The 19,868-nt window shown below is 50.4% G+C and overlaps 1 protein-coding gene across 8 annotated transcripts in view; it reads right to left on the minus strand.

The window, feature by feature from the left end:
- Window positions 1-13,109, minus strand: part of LOC140471202 (SWI/SNF complex subunit SMARCC2-like) — a 170,231-nt gene extending 157,122 nt beyond the window's left edge. For all 8 annotated transcript variants that reach the window (XM_072567113.1, XM_072567110.1, XM_072567114.1 and 5 more), the window contains exon 1: window positions 12,953-13,109. In XM_072567113.1, coding sequence (XP_072423214.1) covers window positions 12,953-13,063 — 111 coding nt within the window. In that variant the 5' untranslated portion in view covers window positions 13,064-13,109. The remainder of the gene's footprint in view (window positions 1-12,952) is intronic.
- Between the last annotated feature and the right edge of the window lie 6,759 nt (window positions 13,110-19,868).

Below are 19,868 nucleotides of genomic sequence, written 5' to 3' on the forward strand. Positions count from 1 at the left end.
GGGAGGGGAGATGTGTTTGGTAGTAGCATCCTGCTGGAGGTGGAAGAAATGACAGCGGATGACCCTTTTAGCGTAGAGACTAGAAGGGTGGAAACTAAGGACAAGGGGAGGCATATCCTTGTTCTGGGAAGGAGGCGAAAAGGGTGAGGGCAGAAGTGCAGGAGATGGGTTGGATACAGCCTGTCAACCACAGTGGGAGTGGGGCCCTCAGTTGAGGAAAAAGAAGGTCATGTTGGAGGCAGGCCATCGAAAGATAACATCACCAGAACAGATGCAACTGAAAAACTGGGAGAATGAAATGGAATTCTTGCAGGAAGCAGATTGTCAAGGTAGCTGTGAGAGGTGATAGGTTTTCAGTGGTTAGCTTATCCTCAAAAAAATGAAAACAGCCAAGTCAAGGAAGGAAGAGTCAGAGATGGAGAAGGTGAAGGAGAGGAGGATAGAAATTGGAAGCAAAACAGATTAAGTTTTCCTATTCCACATGAGAGCAGGGCACAGCATCATTGTCCATGTATTGGAGAAAGAGTTGTGGCTGCAGGACCAAGTAGGATTGGAATGAGGCATGTTCTGCATACCCCACAAAGAGACGGGCATAGCTGGGAACCATGTACCCTTGGCTACACCCTGGACTTGGAGAAAACAGGATGAGTTAAAAGGGAAATTGTTCAAAGTGAGAATGAGCATGGCCAGACAAAGGAGAGTAGTAATGGATGGAGACTGTTCAGGCGTCTTTTCAAGGAAGTAGTGGGCAATGGGTGTGTAGAGGAATTCCACATCCATGGTGAAGAGGATTCAGTTTGGACCAGAAAACTTGTGCAATCGACACAAAGTGTGAAAATAATCACATATGTTAGTGGAAAGGAACTAAACAGCGGAGGTGGGGGGTGGGGAGGTGGAGTAGAGTTAAGATAGGAATAAATAAGTTCAGTGGGACTTGATTGGTCTGGACAGTTAAGTTTCTGAGGCAAGGACTATATTATATAACTAAATTAATTGAAAGCATTTTTTAAATTAACACAAAGATTACAGGACAGTGTGTCATGGCTGCAGCATACAGGAACTCATGAATACTACTGCAATCGCAACTGCAGGAAGTGTCTGTAGCTTGAGCTCAAAGCTTTAGAGCTGGAGACTGAGCTGTCGGCATCAGATAACAAAGCTACCAAAACACTATGTCCCAGAAGGCTGTCATCTGATTTGGTCAGTGCTAAGGATCTGTCCTAAGGGTATGTCCTAAGGGGATCAGTGCTAAGGGTACTACAAGTCAAGCAGGGAAAGGGATCGAGAAGTCCTGATTAAGGGTCACTGTATCTGAAATGTTAACTCTGCTTTCTTTCCAGATAAACTGGGAGAGAAGTAGAATCCAGAGAGCTGTGGTGTTGTCTGGCTATCACATTTCCAACGCCCCTCCCCCAAGTCCCTCCTCCCTACCTTTTATCTTAGCCTGCTGGGGACACTTTCCTCATTCCTGAAGAAGGGCTTATGCCTGAAATGTCGATTCTCCTGTTCCTTGGATGCTGCCTGACCTGCTGCGCTTTTCCAGCAACACATTTTCAGCTGTTGTCTGGCTAGTGTCAATTACGGAATATCCGCTTTTTTCGGGGGCTGGGGTGGTGGTATGCAGCATAGATACTAAATTAAAAGCAGAACTTCCAGGTTATTACCAGAGTCACATGCAAATGGGTAGTGGATAAATAATCTTACAGAGATGAATGTGTGGCTGAAAAACTGTTGGGCAAAATGTACATCATACTCAGGAAGGACGGGAGGCTGGGAGAAAGGTGGTGGCAGTGGTGCTGTTAGTTAAACATAACATTAATAGTTAAAAATTTCACAACACCAAGTTATAGTCCAACAGGTTTATTTGGAAGTACTAGCTTTTGGAGTGCTGCTCCTTCGTCTGGTAGCTAGTCACCTGATGAAGGAGCAGTGCTCCAAAAGCTAGTACTTCTAAATAAACCTGTTGGACTATAACCTGGAGTTGTGAGATTTTTAACTTTGTACATTCCAATCCAACACCAGCAGCTGCTCGTCATTAGTACCATAGTTAGAGATGACCTTACTTTTAAAGTTTACGAAATAGAATCAGTTTGAAAGGAACTAAAAAACAACAGGGGGTAGACATCTGTGGTGGGTGTTGTTCATAGGTCAACAAACACCAGTGATCACGTAATCCACAGTATAAATTAGAAAATTATATGTGTAACAAGGAGAACACCAAATCAAGGGGGATTTCAATATGCATTTAAATCGGGTAAGTCTAATTCACACTAATGAGTGGAGTATGAATTATTCGAGTGTAAGGGAGATGGTTTTCTGGAGCAGTATACTGAGGAACCAACTAGGAAACAGCCCATTTTAGAGCTAGCATTGTGCAATGAAAAAGGCTAAATTCATAATATTGTTGTAAAGGTGTCTTGAAGAAAGAGTAACCATAATATAACAGTATTTTCTGTGAAGTGTGAAAGTGACATAGTTCCATTACAAATTAGGGCCTTAAATCAACACAAAGAACACTGTAGGGTATCTAATCTAAACAAAAATTATAAAGCTATAAGGAGCAAATTGGACTTGGCAAATTGGGAAATTACATCAAAAGATATGACAGTAGACAGGTAACAAAGGTTTAATGAACTAATATAGAGATTACAACAAAAAACAATCCCTTATGCACAAAAACTCAGCAACCAAAAGTGTTCCGACTGCTAGTAAAAGGAATCAAGAATTGTATTAGACCAAAGGAAAAGGCCCACAAAGTTGTTAAACGATATACCTGAGAACTAGGAGGATTTTGGCATCATGCAAAGGAAGACCACAAAAAAAACTTTCAAAAAGAGGAAACATAATATATGGAGTATGTGGTTTATAAGTCAACATATACAAAGTCCCACGGGCGGGGGGGGGAAGATAATTTTTGGAGACAAGAAGCAAGTGGTCAATATGGCAGTAGGAAACACTCGGTGATACTGACCATAATTCGATAAGTTCAAGGTAATTATGCATAGGAACAAAGATGGACCAGAAATAAAAGTTTAAATTGTGGCTTATTTTAATAAGGGCTGAAGAAGGGCTTATGCCTGAAACGTCGATTCTCCTGCTCCTTGGAGGCTGCCTGACCTGCTGCGCTTTTCCAGCAACACATTTTCAGCGCTTATTTTAATAAGCCAGGAACCACTGGGGTAAAAAACAGGTCTAGCAACATCTGTGGAAAGAAAGCAGAGTTAACGATTTGAGTCCAGTGACCTTTCTTCAGGATGGGACGGGTGAGGGTAAGGAGTAAATAATTGGTAGAGATGAAGCCGAGAGAGAAAACAACGGTTGGACAAAGGAATGGATAAAGGTAGGTCTGAGAAAATCAATAGCTGCTTATGGGGACTAGCAGCCCAGGAGATGACAAGGCCTGGTGTGCAGGGGTTGGAGTAAGGACATGGGAGAGGATGTGTTCAGGCCGTAAAATTATTGAACTTGATATCAAGTCCCAAAGGCTGCAGGGTTCCCATATGGAAAATGAAGTGCTTATAGAACATAGAACATAGAAGAATACAGCGCAGTACAGGCCCTTCGGCCCTCGATGTTGCGCCGATCAAAGCCCACCTAACCTACACTAACCCACTATCCTCCATATACCTATCCAATGCCCGCTTAAATACCCATAAAGAGGGAGAGTCCACTACTGCTACTGGCAGGGCATTCCATGAACTTACGACTCGCTGAGTGAAGAACCTACCCCTAACATCAGTCCTATATCTACCCCCCCTTAATTTAAAGCTATGCCCCCTTGTAATAGCTGACTCCATACGTGGAAAAAGGTTCTCACTGTCAACCCTATCTAACCCCCTAATCATCTTGTACACCTCTATCAAGTCACCCCTAAACCTTCTTTTCTCCAATGAGAACAGCCCCAAGTGCCTCAGCCTTTCCTCATAGGATTTTCCTACCATACCAGGCAACACCCTGGTAAACCTCTTCTGCACCCGTTCCAGTGCCTCCACATCCTTCCTATAGTATGGCGACCAAAACTGCACACAATATTCCAGATGCGGCCGCACCAGAGTCTTATACAACTGCAGCATGACCTCAGGACTCCGGAACTCAATTCCTCTACCAAGTGCTGTTCTTGCAGTTTGCACTGAGCATCGCAGCAAGCCTGAGACGGAGATGTTGGCCAGGGAACACAGTGGGGTGTTGAAGTGGAAACTCAGGGACATTTTTGTGGACAGAACGCAAGTATTCCGCAATGCAGTAGCCCAGTCTACATTTCATTGCAGTCAGTATATATCGCACACAGAACATAGAAACGTACAGCACAGAACATGCCCTTTGGCCCATGATGTTGTGCCGAGGATTATTCCTAACCCAAAATAAAATAACCTAACTTACACACCCCTCAATTCACTGCTATCCACGTGCATGTCCAGCAGTTGCTTAAATGTCCCCGATGACTCTGCTTCCACCACCACAGCTGGCAACGTATTCCATGCATTCACAACTCTCTGCATAAAGAACCTACCTCTGATGTCTCCTCTATACCTTCCACCTAATATCTTAAAACTATAACCCCTCGTGCTAGTCAATCCTGCCCTGGGGAAAATTCTCTGGCTATTGACTCTATCCATGCCTCTCATTACCTTGTATACCTCGATCAGGTCACCTCTCTTCCTCCTCCTCTCCAGAAAGAGGAGTCTGAGCTTAGTCAACCTCTCTGTGTAAGACAAGCCCTCCAGTCCAGGCAGAGTCTCTTTGCACCCTCTCCAAAGCCTCTGTATCTTATAATAGGGCGACCAGAACTGGACACAATATTCCAAGTGTGGTCGCACCAGGGTCTTGTAGAGCTGCAGCAAAACCTTGTGGCTCTTAAACTTGATCCCCCTCTTAACGAAAGCCAAAGCTTTCTCAACAACCCACTTGGGTGGCAACTTTGAGAGATCTATGCACTTGAATACTAAGATCCCTCTGTTCCTCCACACTGCCAAGAATCCTGTCTTTAATCCTATATTCAGCATTCAAGTTCAACCTTCCAAAATGCATCACTTCGCATTTATCCAGGTTGAACTCCATCTGCCATTTCTCAGCCCAGCTCTGTGTCCTGTCTGTGTTGCACTGCAGCCCGCAATAACCCTCGATACTGTCAATCACACCTCCAACCTTTGTATCATCGGCAAATTTACTAACCCACCTCTCAACCTCTTCATCCAAGTCATTCATAAAAACTACAAAGAGTAGAGGTCCAAGAACAGAACCATGCAGGACACCACTTACCACTGACCTCCAGGGAGAATATTTTACATCTACACCCACTCTCTGCCTTCTGTCAGCCAGCCAATTCTGAATCCAGAGTCAAATCTCCCTGTATTCCATACCTCCTGACTTTGTGAATGAGCCTACCGTGGGGAACCTGACCAAATGCCTTGCTGAAGTCCATATACAACACATCCACTGCTTGACCTTTGTCAACCTGTCTCATCACTTCAAAGAACTCAAAAAGATTTGTAAGACATGACCTGCCCCTCTCAAAGCCATGCTGACTCCCTTTAATCACGCTTTGCTTTTCCAAACAATCATAAATCCTATCCCATAGAATTCTTTCCAAAACAGACAGAAGACTGACTGGTCTGTAATTGCCAGGGATTTCCCTATTCCCCATCTTGAAAAGAGGAACAACATTCGCCTCCCTCCAATCCTCCTGTACAACTCCCATGGAGAGTGAGGAAGCAAAGATTTTCGCCAGCAGCTAGGCAACCTCCTTTCTCGCTTCACGGAGCAACCTAGGATAAATCTAGTCTGGCCCTGGGGACTTATCAATCTTAAAGTTTTGCAAAATTTCCAGCACAACTTCATCAATTGCGATCTGTTCAAGCCTGTTTCCCAGCTCCTCAAAGTTCTCATTCGCAACACTGTCCCTTTCCTTAATGAACACCAAAGCAAAAAAACTCATTTAGGGCTTCCCCTATCTGCTCAGACTCAACACACAAGTTCCCTACGCTATCTCTGACCAGCCCTACCTTCTCCCCAGTCATTCTCTTATTCCTCACATATGAGTAAAATGCCTTTGGGTTCTCCCTAATCCTTCCTGCCGAGCCTTTATCGTGCCCCCTCCTGTCTCTCCTAAGTCCCTTTCTGAGCTCCTTTCTAGTAGGCCTCTTCAACAATCCTCTATGTTGAAGATGCGGAGGGGGGGTATAATGATAGGTGGAGATGAAGCCAAAAGAGCCTCCTAACACCTTGCTTTCCAAGCTAGAAACAGTTCTGAAGAAAGGTCTTGAACACAAAATGTTAACTCTGTTTCTCTCCACAAATGCTGCCAGACTTACGTTTCTCCAGTAATTTCTGTTTCTGATTTCCAGCATCTACTTTGGCTTTTTTAAAAAAAAGACAGGATCTGGCCAAAGTGGACTGGGAGCAGTGACTTGCAGGAAAACCCACACTACAGACACTCAAATGGATGATGAGCGTTCGGGGCCATCCCATAAAGATAAAAGTGGAATAGTAGTGGGCAGCACAGTGGCTCAGTGGTTAGCACTGCTGCCTCACAGCGCCAGGGAGCTGGGTTCGATTCTAGCCTCAGGTGACTGTGTGGAGTTTGCACATTCTCCCCGTGTCTGCGTGGGTTTCCTCCAGTTCCCATAGTGCCCAGGGATGTGCAGGTTAGGGTGGATTGACCATGTTAAATTGTCCCATAGTGCCCAGGGATGTGCAGGTTAGGGTGGATTGGCCGTGCTAAATTGTCCCATAGTGTTCAGGGTTGCATAGGTTAGGGTGGATTGGCTATGCTAAATTGTCCCATAGTGCACAGGGATGTGCAGGTTAGGGTGGATTGGCCGTGCTAAATTGTCCCATAGTGCCCAGGGATGTGCAGGTTAGGGTGGATTGGCCGTGCTAAATTGTCCCATAGTGTTCAGGGTTGCATAGGTTAGGGTGGATTGGACATGCTAAGTTGCCCAATGTCCATGGATGTGTCAGTTAGGTGCATTGTTCAGGTGTAAATGTAGAATAATAGGGAAAGGGATTGGGTCTGGGTGGGTTACTTTTCGGAGGGTTGGTTTGGACTTATTGGGCCAAATGGCCTGTTTTCACACCGTAGGGATTCTATGATTCTGAGATGTGAAGGGAAATGCAGGATTAGACGAGGGGAAAAAATCAGGAAGCTAATAGATACCAAAGGCTCAAAACTGTGGATAACCTCGAGGAATTTAGAAAGTGTTGGGAATTGCTTCTGAAAGAAATTAGGAGTACGAAGGGAGGATATGAAAAAACACTGATGGGTAACATTAAGAAAAATCCAAAAGCATTTTTAAAGCATATTAGGGCATTCAATGGCCCCGTAATATTGCTAGACTATTAATCCAGAGACCCAAGTGATGTTCTTGGGTTAAACAAAACAAAGAACTGCAGATGCGAGAAATCAGAAACAAAAATAGTTGGCTGGAAAAATTCAGAACTGAAGAAGGACCGTAAATGTTAACTCTGTTTTCTCTCTACAGATGCTGCTGGACCTGCTGAGATTTTTCAGCAACCTCTAATTGTGTTTCTAATATTCTGGGTATCCAGGTTTGAACCTGGCCATTCCAAATCGTGAAATGTGATTTCAATAAAAGTCTGGAATTAAGATTCTAATGAAACTACTGTCGACTGTTAGAAAAACTCATCTGGTTCACTAATATCCTTTAGGGAAAGAAACGTAACATTAGATTAGATTAGATTACTTACAGTATGGAAACAGGCCCTTCGGCCCAACAAGTCCATACTGACCCTCCGAAGAGCAACCCACCCAGACCACTCCCCCACACCTACCCCTTCACCTAACACTACAGGCAATTTAGCCTGGCTAATTCACCCTGACCTGCACATTTTTGGACTGTGGGAGGAAACCGGAGCACCCGGAGGAAACCCACGTAGACACGGGGAGAATGTGCAAACTCCACACTGACAGTTGCCTGAGGCGGGAAGTGAACCTGGGACTTTGGTGCTGTGAAGCAGCAGTGCTAACCACTGTGCCACCATGCCAGCGCATATTGCTGACAGTTAATTGCCCTCTGAAATGGATAAGCATTCTCAGTTGTATCAAATCACCAGAAAGCAAAACAAGGAATGAAAACAGATGGAACACCTGGCATCAACCAAGGCACCAGAAACAGCAATGGAAAAAACAGCCCTGTCAACCAGACAAAGTCTTCCTGACTAACATGTGGGGACTAGTACCAAGATTGGGAGAGCTGTCTCATAAGACCAGTGAAATAACAGCCTCATGTAATCATACCTTAAAGGCAACATCTCAGACACAACTATCACCTTCCCTGGATACGTCCTGCCCCACAAACAAGTCAGACACAAACATGGCAGCAGAGTGGTATACAGTCAAGAGAGAGTTGCCCTGAACATTGACTTCAAACACCATGAAATGTCATAGCATCAAATCAAGCATGGGCAATTATAACTCTGACTGATTACTGGATAGCATCCTCTATTGGCTGATGAATCATTACAGTTAAACGTCATATGGAGAAAGTACTGAAGGTGGCAAGGGTGCAGAATCTAATCTGGGTGGGGGCATTTTAACATCCATTACTAAGCGATTTGGCAGCAGTACTACAGATTGAGTTGGTCATGTCCTAAAGGATGTAGCTGCTAGACTGGGGGTCTGCTGCAGGTGGTGAGGGAACCAACAAGAGGGAAAAACATACTTGACCTCACCCTCACTAAGTTGTCTGTCACAGGTAGGACAGAAGGTGATGGAGGAGGTGGGGTGTGGGAAGGGGAAAATGAGGTGGGCTTATGGCAGAAAAGGGGAATTGTGGGTTTATGGAGGGATGGGAATTACAGGGGATAGTGGGTTTATGGGCGTAAAGAGAGTTTACGGGGGGGGTGAAAAGAGAGGGTGTACGGGGGGGGGGAAGAGAGGGTGTACGGGGGGGGGAAGAGAGGGTGTACGGGGGGGGGGGGGAAGAGAGGGTGTACGGGGGGGGGGAGAAGAGAGGGTGTACAGGGGGGGGGGGAAGAGAGGGTGTACAGGGGGGGGGAAGAGAGGGTGTACAGGGGGGGGGGGAAGAGAGGGTGTACAGGGGGGGGGGGAAGAGAGGGTGTACAGGGGGGGGAAAGAGAGGGTGTACAGGGGGGGGAAGAGAGGGTGTACAGGGGGGGGGGGGAGAAGAGAGGGTGTACAGGGGGGGGGGGGGAAAGAGAGGGTGTACGGGGGGGGGGAAGAGAGGGTGTACGGGGGGGGGGGGAAGAGAGGGTGTACGGGGGGGGGGAAGAGAGGGTGTACGGGGGGGGGAAGAGAGGGTGTACGGGGGGGGGAAGAGAGGGTGTACGGGGGGGGGGAAGAGAGGGTGTACGGGGGGGGGGAAGAGAGGGTGTACGGGGGGGGGGAAGAGAGGGTGTACGGGGGGGGGGAAGAGAGGGTGTACGGGGGGGGGGGAAGAGAGGGTGTACGGGGGGGGGGAAGAGAGGGTGTACGGGGGGGGGGGAAGAGAGGGTGTACGGGGGGGGGGAAGAGAGGGTGTACGGGGGGGGGGAAGAGAGGGTGTACGGGGGGGGGAAGAGAGGGTGTACGGGGGGGGGAAGAGAGGGTGTACGGGGGGGGGGGAAGAGAGGGTGTACGGGGGGGGGGGGGAAGAGAGGGTGTACAGGGGGGGGGAAGAGAGGGTGTACAGAGGGAGGGGGGGGAAGAGAGGGTATACAGAGGGGGGGGGGGAAGAGAGGGTGTACGGGGGGGGGGAAGAGAGGGTGTACAGGGGGGGGAGAAGAGAGGGTGTACAGGGGGGGGGGGAGAAGAGAGGGTGTACAGGGGGGGGGGGAGAAGAGAGGGTGTACGGGGGGGGGGGGAGAAGAGTGGGTGTACGGGGGGGGGGGAGAAGAGTGGGTGTACAGGGGGGGGGAAGAGAGGGTGTACAGGGGGGGGGGGGGAGAAGAGTGGGTGTACAGGGGGGGGGGGAGAAGAGTGGGTGTACGGGGGGGGGGGAGGAAGAGAGGGTGTACGGGGGGGGGGGGAGGAAGAGAGGGTGTACGGGGGGGGGGGGAGGAAGAGAGGGTGTACGGGGGGGGAAAGAGAGGGTGTACGGGGGGGGGAAAGAGAGGGTGTACGGGGGGGGAAGAGAGGGTGTACGGGGGGGGGAGAAGAGAGGGTGTACGGGGGGGGGGAAGAGAGGGTGTACAGGGGGGGGGGGAAGAGAGGGTGTACGGGGGGGGGAAGAGAGGGTGTACGGGGGGGGGGGGGGAGAAGAGGGGGGGGAAGAGAGGGTGTACGGTGGGGGGGGGAAGAGAGGGTGTACGGGGGGGGGGGGAAGAGAGGGTGTACGGGGGGGGGGGGAAGAGAGGGTGTACAGGGGGGGGGAGAAGAGAGGGTGCACAGGGGGGGGGAAGAGAGGGTGTACGGGGGGGGGGAGAAGAGAGGGTGTACGGGGGGGGGGGGGGCGAGAAGAGAGGGTGTACGGGGGGGGGGGGGGAGAGAAGAGAGGGTGTACGGGGGGGGGGAAGAGAGGGTGTACGGGGGGGGGAAGAGAGGGTGTACGGGGGGGGGGAAGAGAGGGTGTACGGGGGGGGGGAAGAGAGGGTGTACGGGGGGGGGAAGAGAGGGTGTACGGGGGGGGGAAGAGAGGGTGTACGGGGGGGGGGGAGAAGAGTGGGTGTACGGGGGGGGGGGGAAGAAGAGTGGGTGTACAGGGGGGGGGAAGAGAGGGTGTACAGGGGGGGGGGGGAGAAGAGTGGGTGTACAGGGGGGGGGGGAGAAGAGTGGGTGTACGGGGGGGGGGAGGAAGAGAGGGTGTACGGGGGGGGGGAGGAAGAGAGGGTGTACGGGGGGGGGGGGGGAGGAAGAGAGGGTGTACGGGGGGGGGGGGGGAGGAAGAGAGGGTGTACGGGGGGGGAAAGAGAGGGTGTACGGGGGGGGGAAAGAGAGGGTGTACGGGGGGGGAAGAGAGGGTGTACGGGGGGGGGAGAAGAGAGGGTGTACGGGGGGGGGGAAGAGAGGGTGTACGGGGGGGGGGGGGAAGAGAGGGTGTACGGGGGGGGGGGGAAGAGAGGGTGTACGGGGGGGGGGGGGGAAGAGAGGGTGTACAGGGGGGGGGAGAAGAGAGGGTGCACGGGGGGGGAAGACAGGGTGTACGGGGGGGGGGAGAAGAGAGGGTGTACGGGGGGGGGGGGGGCGAGAAGAGAGGGTGTACGGGGGGGGGGGGGGAGAGAAGAGAGGGTGTACGGGGGGGGGGAAGAGAGGGTGTACGGGGGGGGGAAGAGAGGGTGTACGGGGGGGGGGGGAAGAGAGGGTGTACGGGGGGGGGGAAGAGAGGGTGTACGGGGGGGGGAAGAGAGGGTGTACGGGGGGGGGAAGAGAGGGTGTACGGGGGGGGGGGAAGAGAGGGTGTACAGGGGGGGGGGGGAAGAGAGGGTGTACAGGGGGGGGGAAGAGAGGGTGTACGGGGGGGGGGAAGAGAGGGTGTACGGGGGGGGGGAAGAGAGGGTGTACGGGGGGGGGGAAGAGAGGGTGTACGGGGGGGGGGGGAAGAGAGGGTGTACGGGGGGGGGGGGAAGAGAGGGTGTACGGGGGGGTGGGGGAAGAGAGGGTGTACGGGGGGGGGGAAAGAGAGGGTGTACGGGGGGGGGGGGAAGAGAGGGTGTACGGGGGGGGGGGAAGAGAGGGTGTACGGGGGGGGGGGGGAAAGAGAGGGTGTACAGGGGGGGGGGAAAGAGAGGGTGTACAGGGGGGGGGGGGGGAGAAGAGAGGGTGTACGGGGGGGGGGGGAGAAGAGAGGGTGTACGGGGGGGGAAGAGAGGGTGTACAGGGGGGGGAGAAGAGAGGGTGTACAGGGGGGGGGGGAAGAGAGGGTGCACGGGGGGGGGGGGAAGAGAGGGTGTACAGGGGGGGGGGGAAGAGAGGGTGTACAGGGGGGGGGGGAAGAGAGGGTGTACAGGGGGGGGGGAAGAGAGGGTGTACAGGGGGGGGGGAAGAGAGGGTGTACGGGGGGGGGGGGAAGAGTGGGTGAACAGGGGGGGGGGGAAGAGTGGGTGTACGGGGGGGGGGAAAGAGTGGGTGTACGGGGGGGGGGGAAGAGTGGGTGTACGGGGGGGGGGGGGGGGGAAGAGTGGGTGTACGGGGGGGGGGGGAAGAGTGGGTGTACGGGGGGGGGGGGAAGAGTGGGTGTACGGGGGGGGGGGAAGAGTGGGTGTACGGGGGGGGGGGGAAGAGAGGGTGTACAGGGGGGGGGAGAAGAGAGGGTGTACAGGGGGGGGGGGAAGAGAGGGTGTACAGGGGGGGGGGGAAGAGAGGGTGTACGGGGGGGGGAGAAGAGAGGGTGTACGGGGGGGGGAGAAGAGAGGGTGTACGGGGGGGGGAAAGAGAGGGTGTACAGGGGGGGGAAAGAGAGGGTGTACAGGGGGGGGAAAGAGAGGGTGTACAGGGGGGGGAGAAGAGAGGGTGTACGGGGGGGGGGGGAGAAGAGAGGGTGTACAGGGGGGGGAGAAGAGAGGGTGTACAGGGGGGGGGGGGGGGAGTTGTTGGGCTTATGGGGTAAAAGGTTTTTTAAGAGGAGGGGCGTTTTCAGGGAAGGGGATTTTCAGTGGATTTTTTTTAAAAAAGGTGATTGGTTGTTTTAAATAAACCTTCTGGATTGAAAGCGAAGTTGGTTTGGAAAGGGGTTTCAATTTTTTGAGAGGGAAAGGTTTCAAACGGGACAGATTTTGTTTGAAATGACGATAGCAGCTTTTTCGTGGGGACCTGGGAAGCAGAATTGATCCAGAGCTTCCGAACATGAAGTGAGGAATGGAAACGCCTGCCTTCTGCTTCCGAAGTTTCTCCGTTCCGCAGCAGGGGACTTAATACCGTCGGCTGGGCAACCCAACAGGAAGCTCCGAGGCCGATGTCAAGGACTTCTAGCCGCCTCCCGCCATCAGGATCCGGTCCAGGGCCCCATAAACATCGGTAACCTCACCCTCTCTGACGCAATCCATTCGCATCGCTTACCTTTTTATAGTTCTTCCCCAGCCACAGGCGCACATTATCAAACTGCGACACCGTATCTGAGGCCTCGAAATATTTCACATTCGGGCCTCCGTCCTTCTTCCGCACCGCCATCTTCAATAGCAATTCACTGAGACAAGATATGGGCAAAGAAGCAGGAAACATCGCCACCGTCTGGTCAGGAGTGAGACTGCAGGAGGAAACATCGCCACCGTCTGGTCAGGAGTGAGACTGCAGGAGGAAACATCACCACCGTCTGGTCAGGAGTGAGACTGCAGGAGGAAACATCGCCACCGTCTGGTCAGGAGTGAGACTGCAGGAGGAAACATCGCCACCGTCTGGTCAGGAGTGAGACTGCAGGAGGAAACATCGCCACCGTCTGGTCAGGAGTGAGACTGCAGGAGGAAACATCGCCACCGTCTGGTCAGGAGTGAGACTGCAGGAGGAAACATCGCCACCGTCTGGTCAGGAGTGAGACTGCAGGAGGAAACATCGCCACCGTCTGGTCAGGAGTGAGACTGCAGGAGGAAACATCACCTCCGTCTGGTCAGGAGTGAGACTGCAGGAGGAAACATCACCACCGTCTGGTCAGGAGTGAGACTGCAGGAGGAAACATCGCCACCGTCTGGTCAGGAGTGAGACTGCAGGAGGAAACATCGCCACCGTCTGGTCAGGAGTGAGACTGCAGGAGGAAACATCACCACCGTCTGGTCAGGAGTGAGACTGCAGGAGGAAACATCGCCACCGTCTGGTCAGGAGGAAACATCACCACCGTCTGGTCAGGAGTGAGACTGCAGGAGGAAACATCACCACCGTCTGGTCAGGAGTGAGACTGCAGGAGGAAACATCGCCACCGTCTGGTCAGGAGTGAGACTGCAGGAGGAAACATCGCCACCGTCTGGTCAGGAGTGAGACTGCAGGAGGAAACATCGCCACCGTCTGGTCAGGAGTGAGACTGCAGGAGGAAACATCGCCACCGTCTGGTCAGGAGTGAGACTGCAGGAGGAAACATCACCTCCGTCTGGTCAGGAGTGAGACTGCAGGAGGAAACATCACCACCGTCTGGTCAGGAGTGAGACTGCAGGAGGAAACATCGCCACCGTCTGGTCAGGAGTGAGACTGCAGGAGGAAACATCGCCACCGTCTGGTCAGGAGTGAGACTGCAGGAGGAAACATCACCTCCGTCTGGTCAGGAGTGAGACTGCAGGAGGAAACATCGCCACCGTCTGGTCAGGAGTGAGACTGCAGGAGGAAACATCACCTCCGTCTGGTCAGGAGTGAGACTGCAGGAGGAAACATCGCCACCGTCTGGTCAGGAGGAAACATCACCACCGTCTGGTCAGGAGTGAGACTGTAGGAGGAAACATCGCCACCGTCTGGTCAGGAGTGAGACTGCAGGAGGAAACATCGCCACCGTCTGGTCAGGAGTGAGACTGCAGGAGGAAACATCGCCACCGTCTGGTCAGGAGTGAGACTGCAGGAGGAAACATCGCCACCGTCTGGTCAGGAGGAAACATCACCACCGTCTGGTCAGGAGTGAGACTGCAGGAGGAAACATCACCACCGTCTGGTCAGGAGTGAGACTGCAGGAGGAAACATCGCCACCGTCTGGTCAGGAGTGAGACTGCAGGAGGAAACATCGCCACCGTCTGGTCAGGAGTGAGACTGCAGGAGGAAACATCACCACCGTCTGGTCAGGAGTGAGACTGCAGGAGGAAACATCGCCACCGTCTGGTCAGGAGTGAGACTGCAGGAGGAAACATCGCCACCGTCTGGTCAGGAGTGAGACTGCAGGAGGAAACATCACCTCCGTCTGGTCAGGAGTGAGACTGCAGGAGGAAACATCGCCACCGTCTGGTCAGGAGTGAGACTGCAGGAGGAAACATCGCCACCGTCTAGTCAGGAGTGAGACTGCAGGAGGAAACATCGCCACCGTCTGGTCAGGAGTGAGACTGCAGGAGGAAACATCACCTCCGTCTGGTCAGGAGTGAGACTGCAGGAGGAAACATCGCCACCGTCTGGTCAGGAGTGAGACTGCAGGAGGAAACATCGCCACCGTCTGGTCAGGAGTGAGACTGCAGGAGGAAACATCGCCACCGTCTGGTCAGGAGTGAGACTGCAGGAGGAAACATCGCCACCGTCTGGTCAGGAGTGAGACTGCAGGAGGAAACATCGCCACCGTCTGGTCAGGAGTGAGACTGCAGGAGGAAACATCGCCACCGTCTAGTCAGGAGTGAGACTGCAGGAGGAAACATCGCCACCGTCTGGTCAGGAGTGAGACTGCAGGAGGAAACATCACCTCCGTCTGGTCAGGAGTGAGACTGCAGGAGGAAACATCGCCACCGTCTGGTCAGGAGTGAGACTGCAGGAGGAAACATCGCCACCGTCTGGTCAGGAGTGAGACTGCAGGAGGAAACATCGCCACCGTCTGGTCAGGAGTGAGACTGCAGGAGGAAACATCGCCACCGTCTGGTCAGGAGTGAGACTGCAGGAGGAAACATCGCCACCGTCTGGTCAGGAGTGAGACTGCAGGAGGAAACATCGCCACCGTCTGGTCAGGAGTGAGACTGCAGGAGGAAACATCACCACCGTCTGGTCAGGAGGAAACATCACCACCGTCTGGTCAGGAGTGAGACTGTAGGAGGAAACATCGCCACCGTCTGGTCAGGAGTGAGACTGCAGGAGGAAACATCGCCACCGTCTGGTCAGGAGTGAGACTGCAGGAGGAAACATCGCCACCGTCTGGTCAGGAGTGAGACTGCAGGAGGAAACATCACCACCGTCTGGTCAGGAGTGAGACTGCAGGAGGAAACATCACCACCGTCTGGTCAGGAGTGAGACTGCAGGAGGAAACATCACCACCGTCTGGTCAGGAGGAAACATCACCACCGTCTGGTCAGGAGTGAGACTGCAGGAGGAAACATCGCCACCGTCTGGTCAGGAGTGAGACTGCAGGAGGAAACATCGCCACCGTCTGGTCAGGAGTGAGACTGCAGGAGGAAATATCATTTGGAGGTGCTAGTGTTGGACTGGGGTGGACAAAGTTAAAAATCACACAACGCCTGGTGATAGTCCAACAGGTTTATTTGGAAACAACTAGCTTTCAGAGCGCTGCTCCTTCGTCAGGTGGTTGTGGAGAATAAGATTGTAAGACACAGAATTTATAACAAAAGTTTACAGTGTGATGCAACAGAAATTATATATTGAAGAAGACCTAGATTGTTTGTTAAGTCTCTCATGTTTTAGAATGACCATGTTGGTTTCAGTTCTTTCATATGTAAACCCCAGAACTTTTTTTTTCAAGTTATATACTCAAGTGAACTGTTATGGCCAGGCCACTCAAAACATTCTTAAGCAGGCAGCCCAGACAATAACTTTGCAATTTGTTTCAGTAAGTGTACAGTGAAAATTACCCAGAGTAAGGTAGCGAGGTTGACTACCAGGTTTTAAAGCAGACAAGAAACTTACTCTCAAAATTATACAATGAAACACGAAAAACAGAATAAAGAACCCTTACAGAACTCAGTCTATCCAAACTAGACTTAAGTATGTTGTTCTGAATGTGCACAACAGTCCTAATAAGCAAACCCCTTTTAAAACACAGTACAGGTTGAAGTTAGAAGGACAGAAGACAAGAGTTTCCACACAGCTCACTGTTGAACTCCCAACCAGTTTTGGACTGAACTAAACTGCTCAGCTAGAGCGCTGACCACTCCCCTTTCATTCTACAGGTCACTTCTAAAACATGACCACTTTAGCCTGAAGTCTCATCTGTATACAAATAAGCAAATGACCTCGCAAAATCCTTTTCATCTCTGTACCAAATCAGACTAACTGGAACTGAGTGTGGTTTATTACCCCTCTGAAAAAAAAACAAGGACCTTGAGAAATGAAACCGCTTTCAGAAAAAAGAAACCAGCTTTGTGACACTCCGCCGCCCCCCCCCCCCCACCCTTTAAAAAAATTATAAATACCAAAAGATGGCTTCATTTTTAACCCTTCAAAACCCCGGTTAGTAGGCTAAACACACATATACAGTACACTAACTACATTCACGCAAACATGCAAATTCAGGCTGTGGTACACCCATCACTGAACACCTCCATATCTCATTCGAATCTTGATAATGCATCGGCAATCACATTTTCATGACCTGCCATGTGTACAATTGTCAAACTGAATTACTGCAGCAACAAGTTCCATCTAAACAGTCTGGCATTTTTGTCCTTTAATATTTCTATAAATGTCAATGGGATATGATCAGTGTATACGATTGTCTCAGATGCATTGCTGGGAATATAAACACTGAAATGTTGTAATGCCAACACCAAGCTTAAAGTCTGTTTCTCCACCGTTGAGTATTTCTGGTGATGAGCATTCAACTTACTGGAAAAATACCCGATGGGTCTTTCTATCCCCTCATCATCTTCCTGCAGGAGCACTGCACTGACACCTACGTCACTGGCATCGATAGCCACCTTGAAAGGTTTCGTGTAATCTGGTGTGGCTCATACTGGGGCAGTGGTTAACACAGTGTTTAGGCTGGCAAATGCCTTTTGTCAGTCTGCTGTCCACTGAAACTTCTTGCCCTTTTTAAACGATTCAGTGAGTAGCGCAGCGACATGCTAAAGTTTGACACAAACGTTCGGTGAAATCCATTCAACCCCAGGAACGTAGGACTGCCTTTTTCATTGAAAGTGTGGGAAATTCTCTAATTACTTTCATTTTTGCATTTCATGGGGCCATTTGTCCATGTCCAATAACATGGCCCAGGAAGGTGACTTGGGGCTTTGGCAAATTCACTTTTAACTAGGTTTACCACCAAGCCTGCCTTCTGAAGTCAATCAGACAAGTCCGATAAATGTTCTTTCCATGAGTGACTAAAAATCACCAGGTCATCAATATACACCACACAGTTGGATAACCCAGCAATGATCTTATTAGTCAGTCTCTGAAATGTGGCTAGAGCATTTTTCATACCAAATGGCATGACTTTGAACTGATATAGCCCATTTGGTGTTACAAAAGCTGAAATTTCCTTTGCGCTCTCTGACAGAGGTACTTGCCAGTAGCCTCTGAGCAACTCCAACTTAGAAATGTAAGTTGCTTGTCCCACTTTTTCGACACAGTCCTCCAACTGTGGAATTAGATATGCATCAGTCTTTATAACAGTGTTGACTTTGTGATGGTCCACACATCTGGCTTTGGCACCATTCTTATGGGTGAGCTCCAGTCACTGTAAGTCGCTTCAATTATGCCATCTTGGAGCATGTGCTCTATCTCCTTCTGAACCTGTGCCAACTTTAGAGGGTTATGCCTATCAGGATGTTGCTTAATCGGAACAGCATCTCTTATCTCTACATCTTGCACAATTAGGTTAGTACTTCCAAGTTTATTTCCACATATCTCCCCATGTGATAGTAATAACTCTTTCAGGTCATTTCGATTTTCTTGTGGAAGGTAAGTCAATAGTTTATCCCACTTTTTGACAACTTCCTCATTGTTCAATTTAATTTGATGAATGTCCAATTCAGAATCCTCTGAACATGGTTCTTCCCGCCGTGTTGTAACCAGTAACAGATTCTCCTCTTGCTTTCCTTCCCTGTCAAAATACATTTTGAGCATATTCACATGATACACTCTGTGAGATTTCTTCCTGTCTGGAGTCCTTATCAAATAATTCACCTCCTTCAATTTCCTCTTGATTTGATAAGATCCCCTAAACCTTGCTTTTAAAGGCTCACCTGTCACTGGAAATAACACCAATACCTTATCCCCAATTGCAAAATTGAGAATTTGTGATTTCTTATCCACTTCCTGTTTTATTTAATTGTTCTCTAAAATTTGACGCATTGTCCAAATGGGTGGTCTCTGAATTCTAACTTACTAATATTTGCTTAATCAATTTTAATGGTCCTCTTACTTCATGCCCAAACATTAATTCGAATGGACTGAATTTGGTCGATTCATTTGGTGCATCTCTGATCATAAAAAGTACAAACAGAACTCCCTTAGCCCAATCATTTGGATAATCCTGACCATAAGATTGGATTACTTACAGTGTGGAAACAGGCCCTTCGGCCCAACAAGTCCACACCAACCCTCCCATTCCCCTACACCTAACACTACGGATAATTTAGCATAGCCAATTCACCTAACCTGCACATTTATTTTGGACTGTGGGAGGAAACCCACGCAGACACGGGGAGAATGTGCAAACTCCACACAGACAGTTGCCTGAGGTGGGAATTGAACCTGGGTTTCTGGCACTGTGAGGCAGCAGTGCTAACCACTGTGCCACCATGCCACCCAAAACATGGCCTCAACATGGTCTTTAGTGTTTGATGCCATCTCTCTAGTGGTGTCTGCAATTCCAGATGGTACGCAGTAGATTTGAATTGCTTTATTTCCACGTTATCCATAACCTTCTTGAATAGTTTGAATGCAAAGTTTGATCATTGATCTGACTGGATTTCTATTGGTAGTCTGTGTCAAGTAACAAATTTACATAATTCTTCTGCAATCCATTTTGCTATGATGTTGCGCAATGCGATTGCCTCTGGAAATCGATTTGACAAATCCATTATTGTTAATAAATACTTATTCCCACTTTTTGTTTGAGGTAGGGGACCTATGCAATCAATCAAGACTTATGAAAGGTTCCTCAAATGTTGGAATAGACATTAAAGGTGCAGGTTTTATTACTGACTATGGTTTTCTGATTAGCTGACATGTATGACACATCTGGCAAAATTCAACAACATCTTTGTGTAGTCCAGGCCAGTAAAAATGCCTTTGATGTTTAGCCTGTTTATGCTTCTCGTATATGGTGGAGCACACTCGATGGGCTGAATGGCCTACTCCTGCTCCTAGTTCTAATGTTCTAATGGAAGATAGACTGGCTTTGGAGACAGTCCAG

Source organism: Chiloscyllium punctatum, chromosome X, assembly GCF_047496795.1.
Source record: "Chiloscyllium punctatum isolate Juve2018m chromosome X, sChiPun1.3, whole genome shotgun sequence".
Taxonomy (NCBI): domain Eukaryota; kingdom Metazoa; phylum Chordata; class Chondrichthyes; order Orectolobiformes; family Hemiscylliidae; genus Chiloscyllium; species Chiloscyllium punctatum.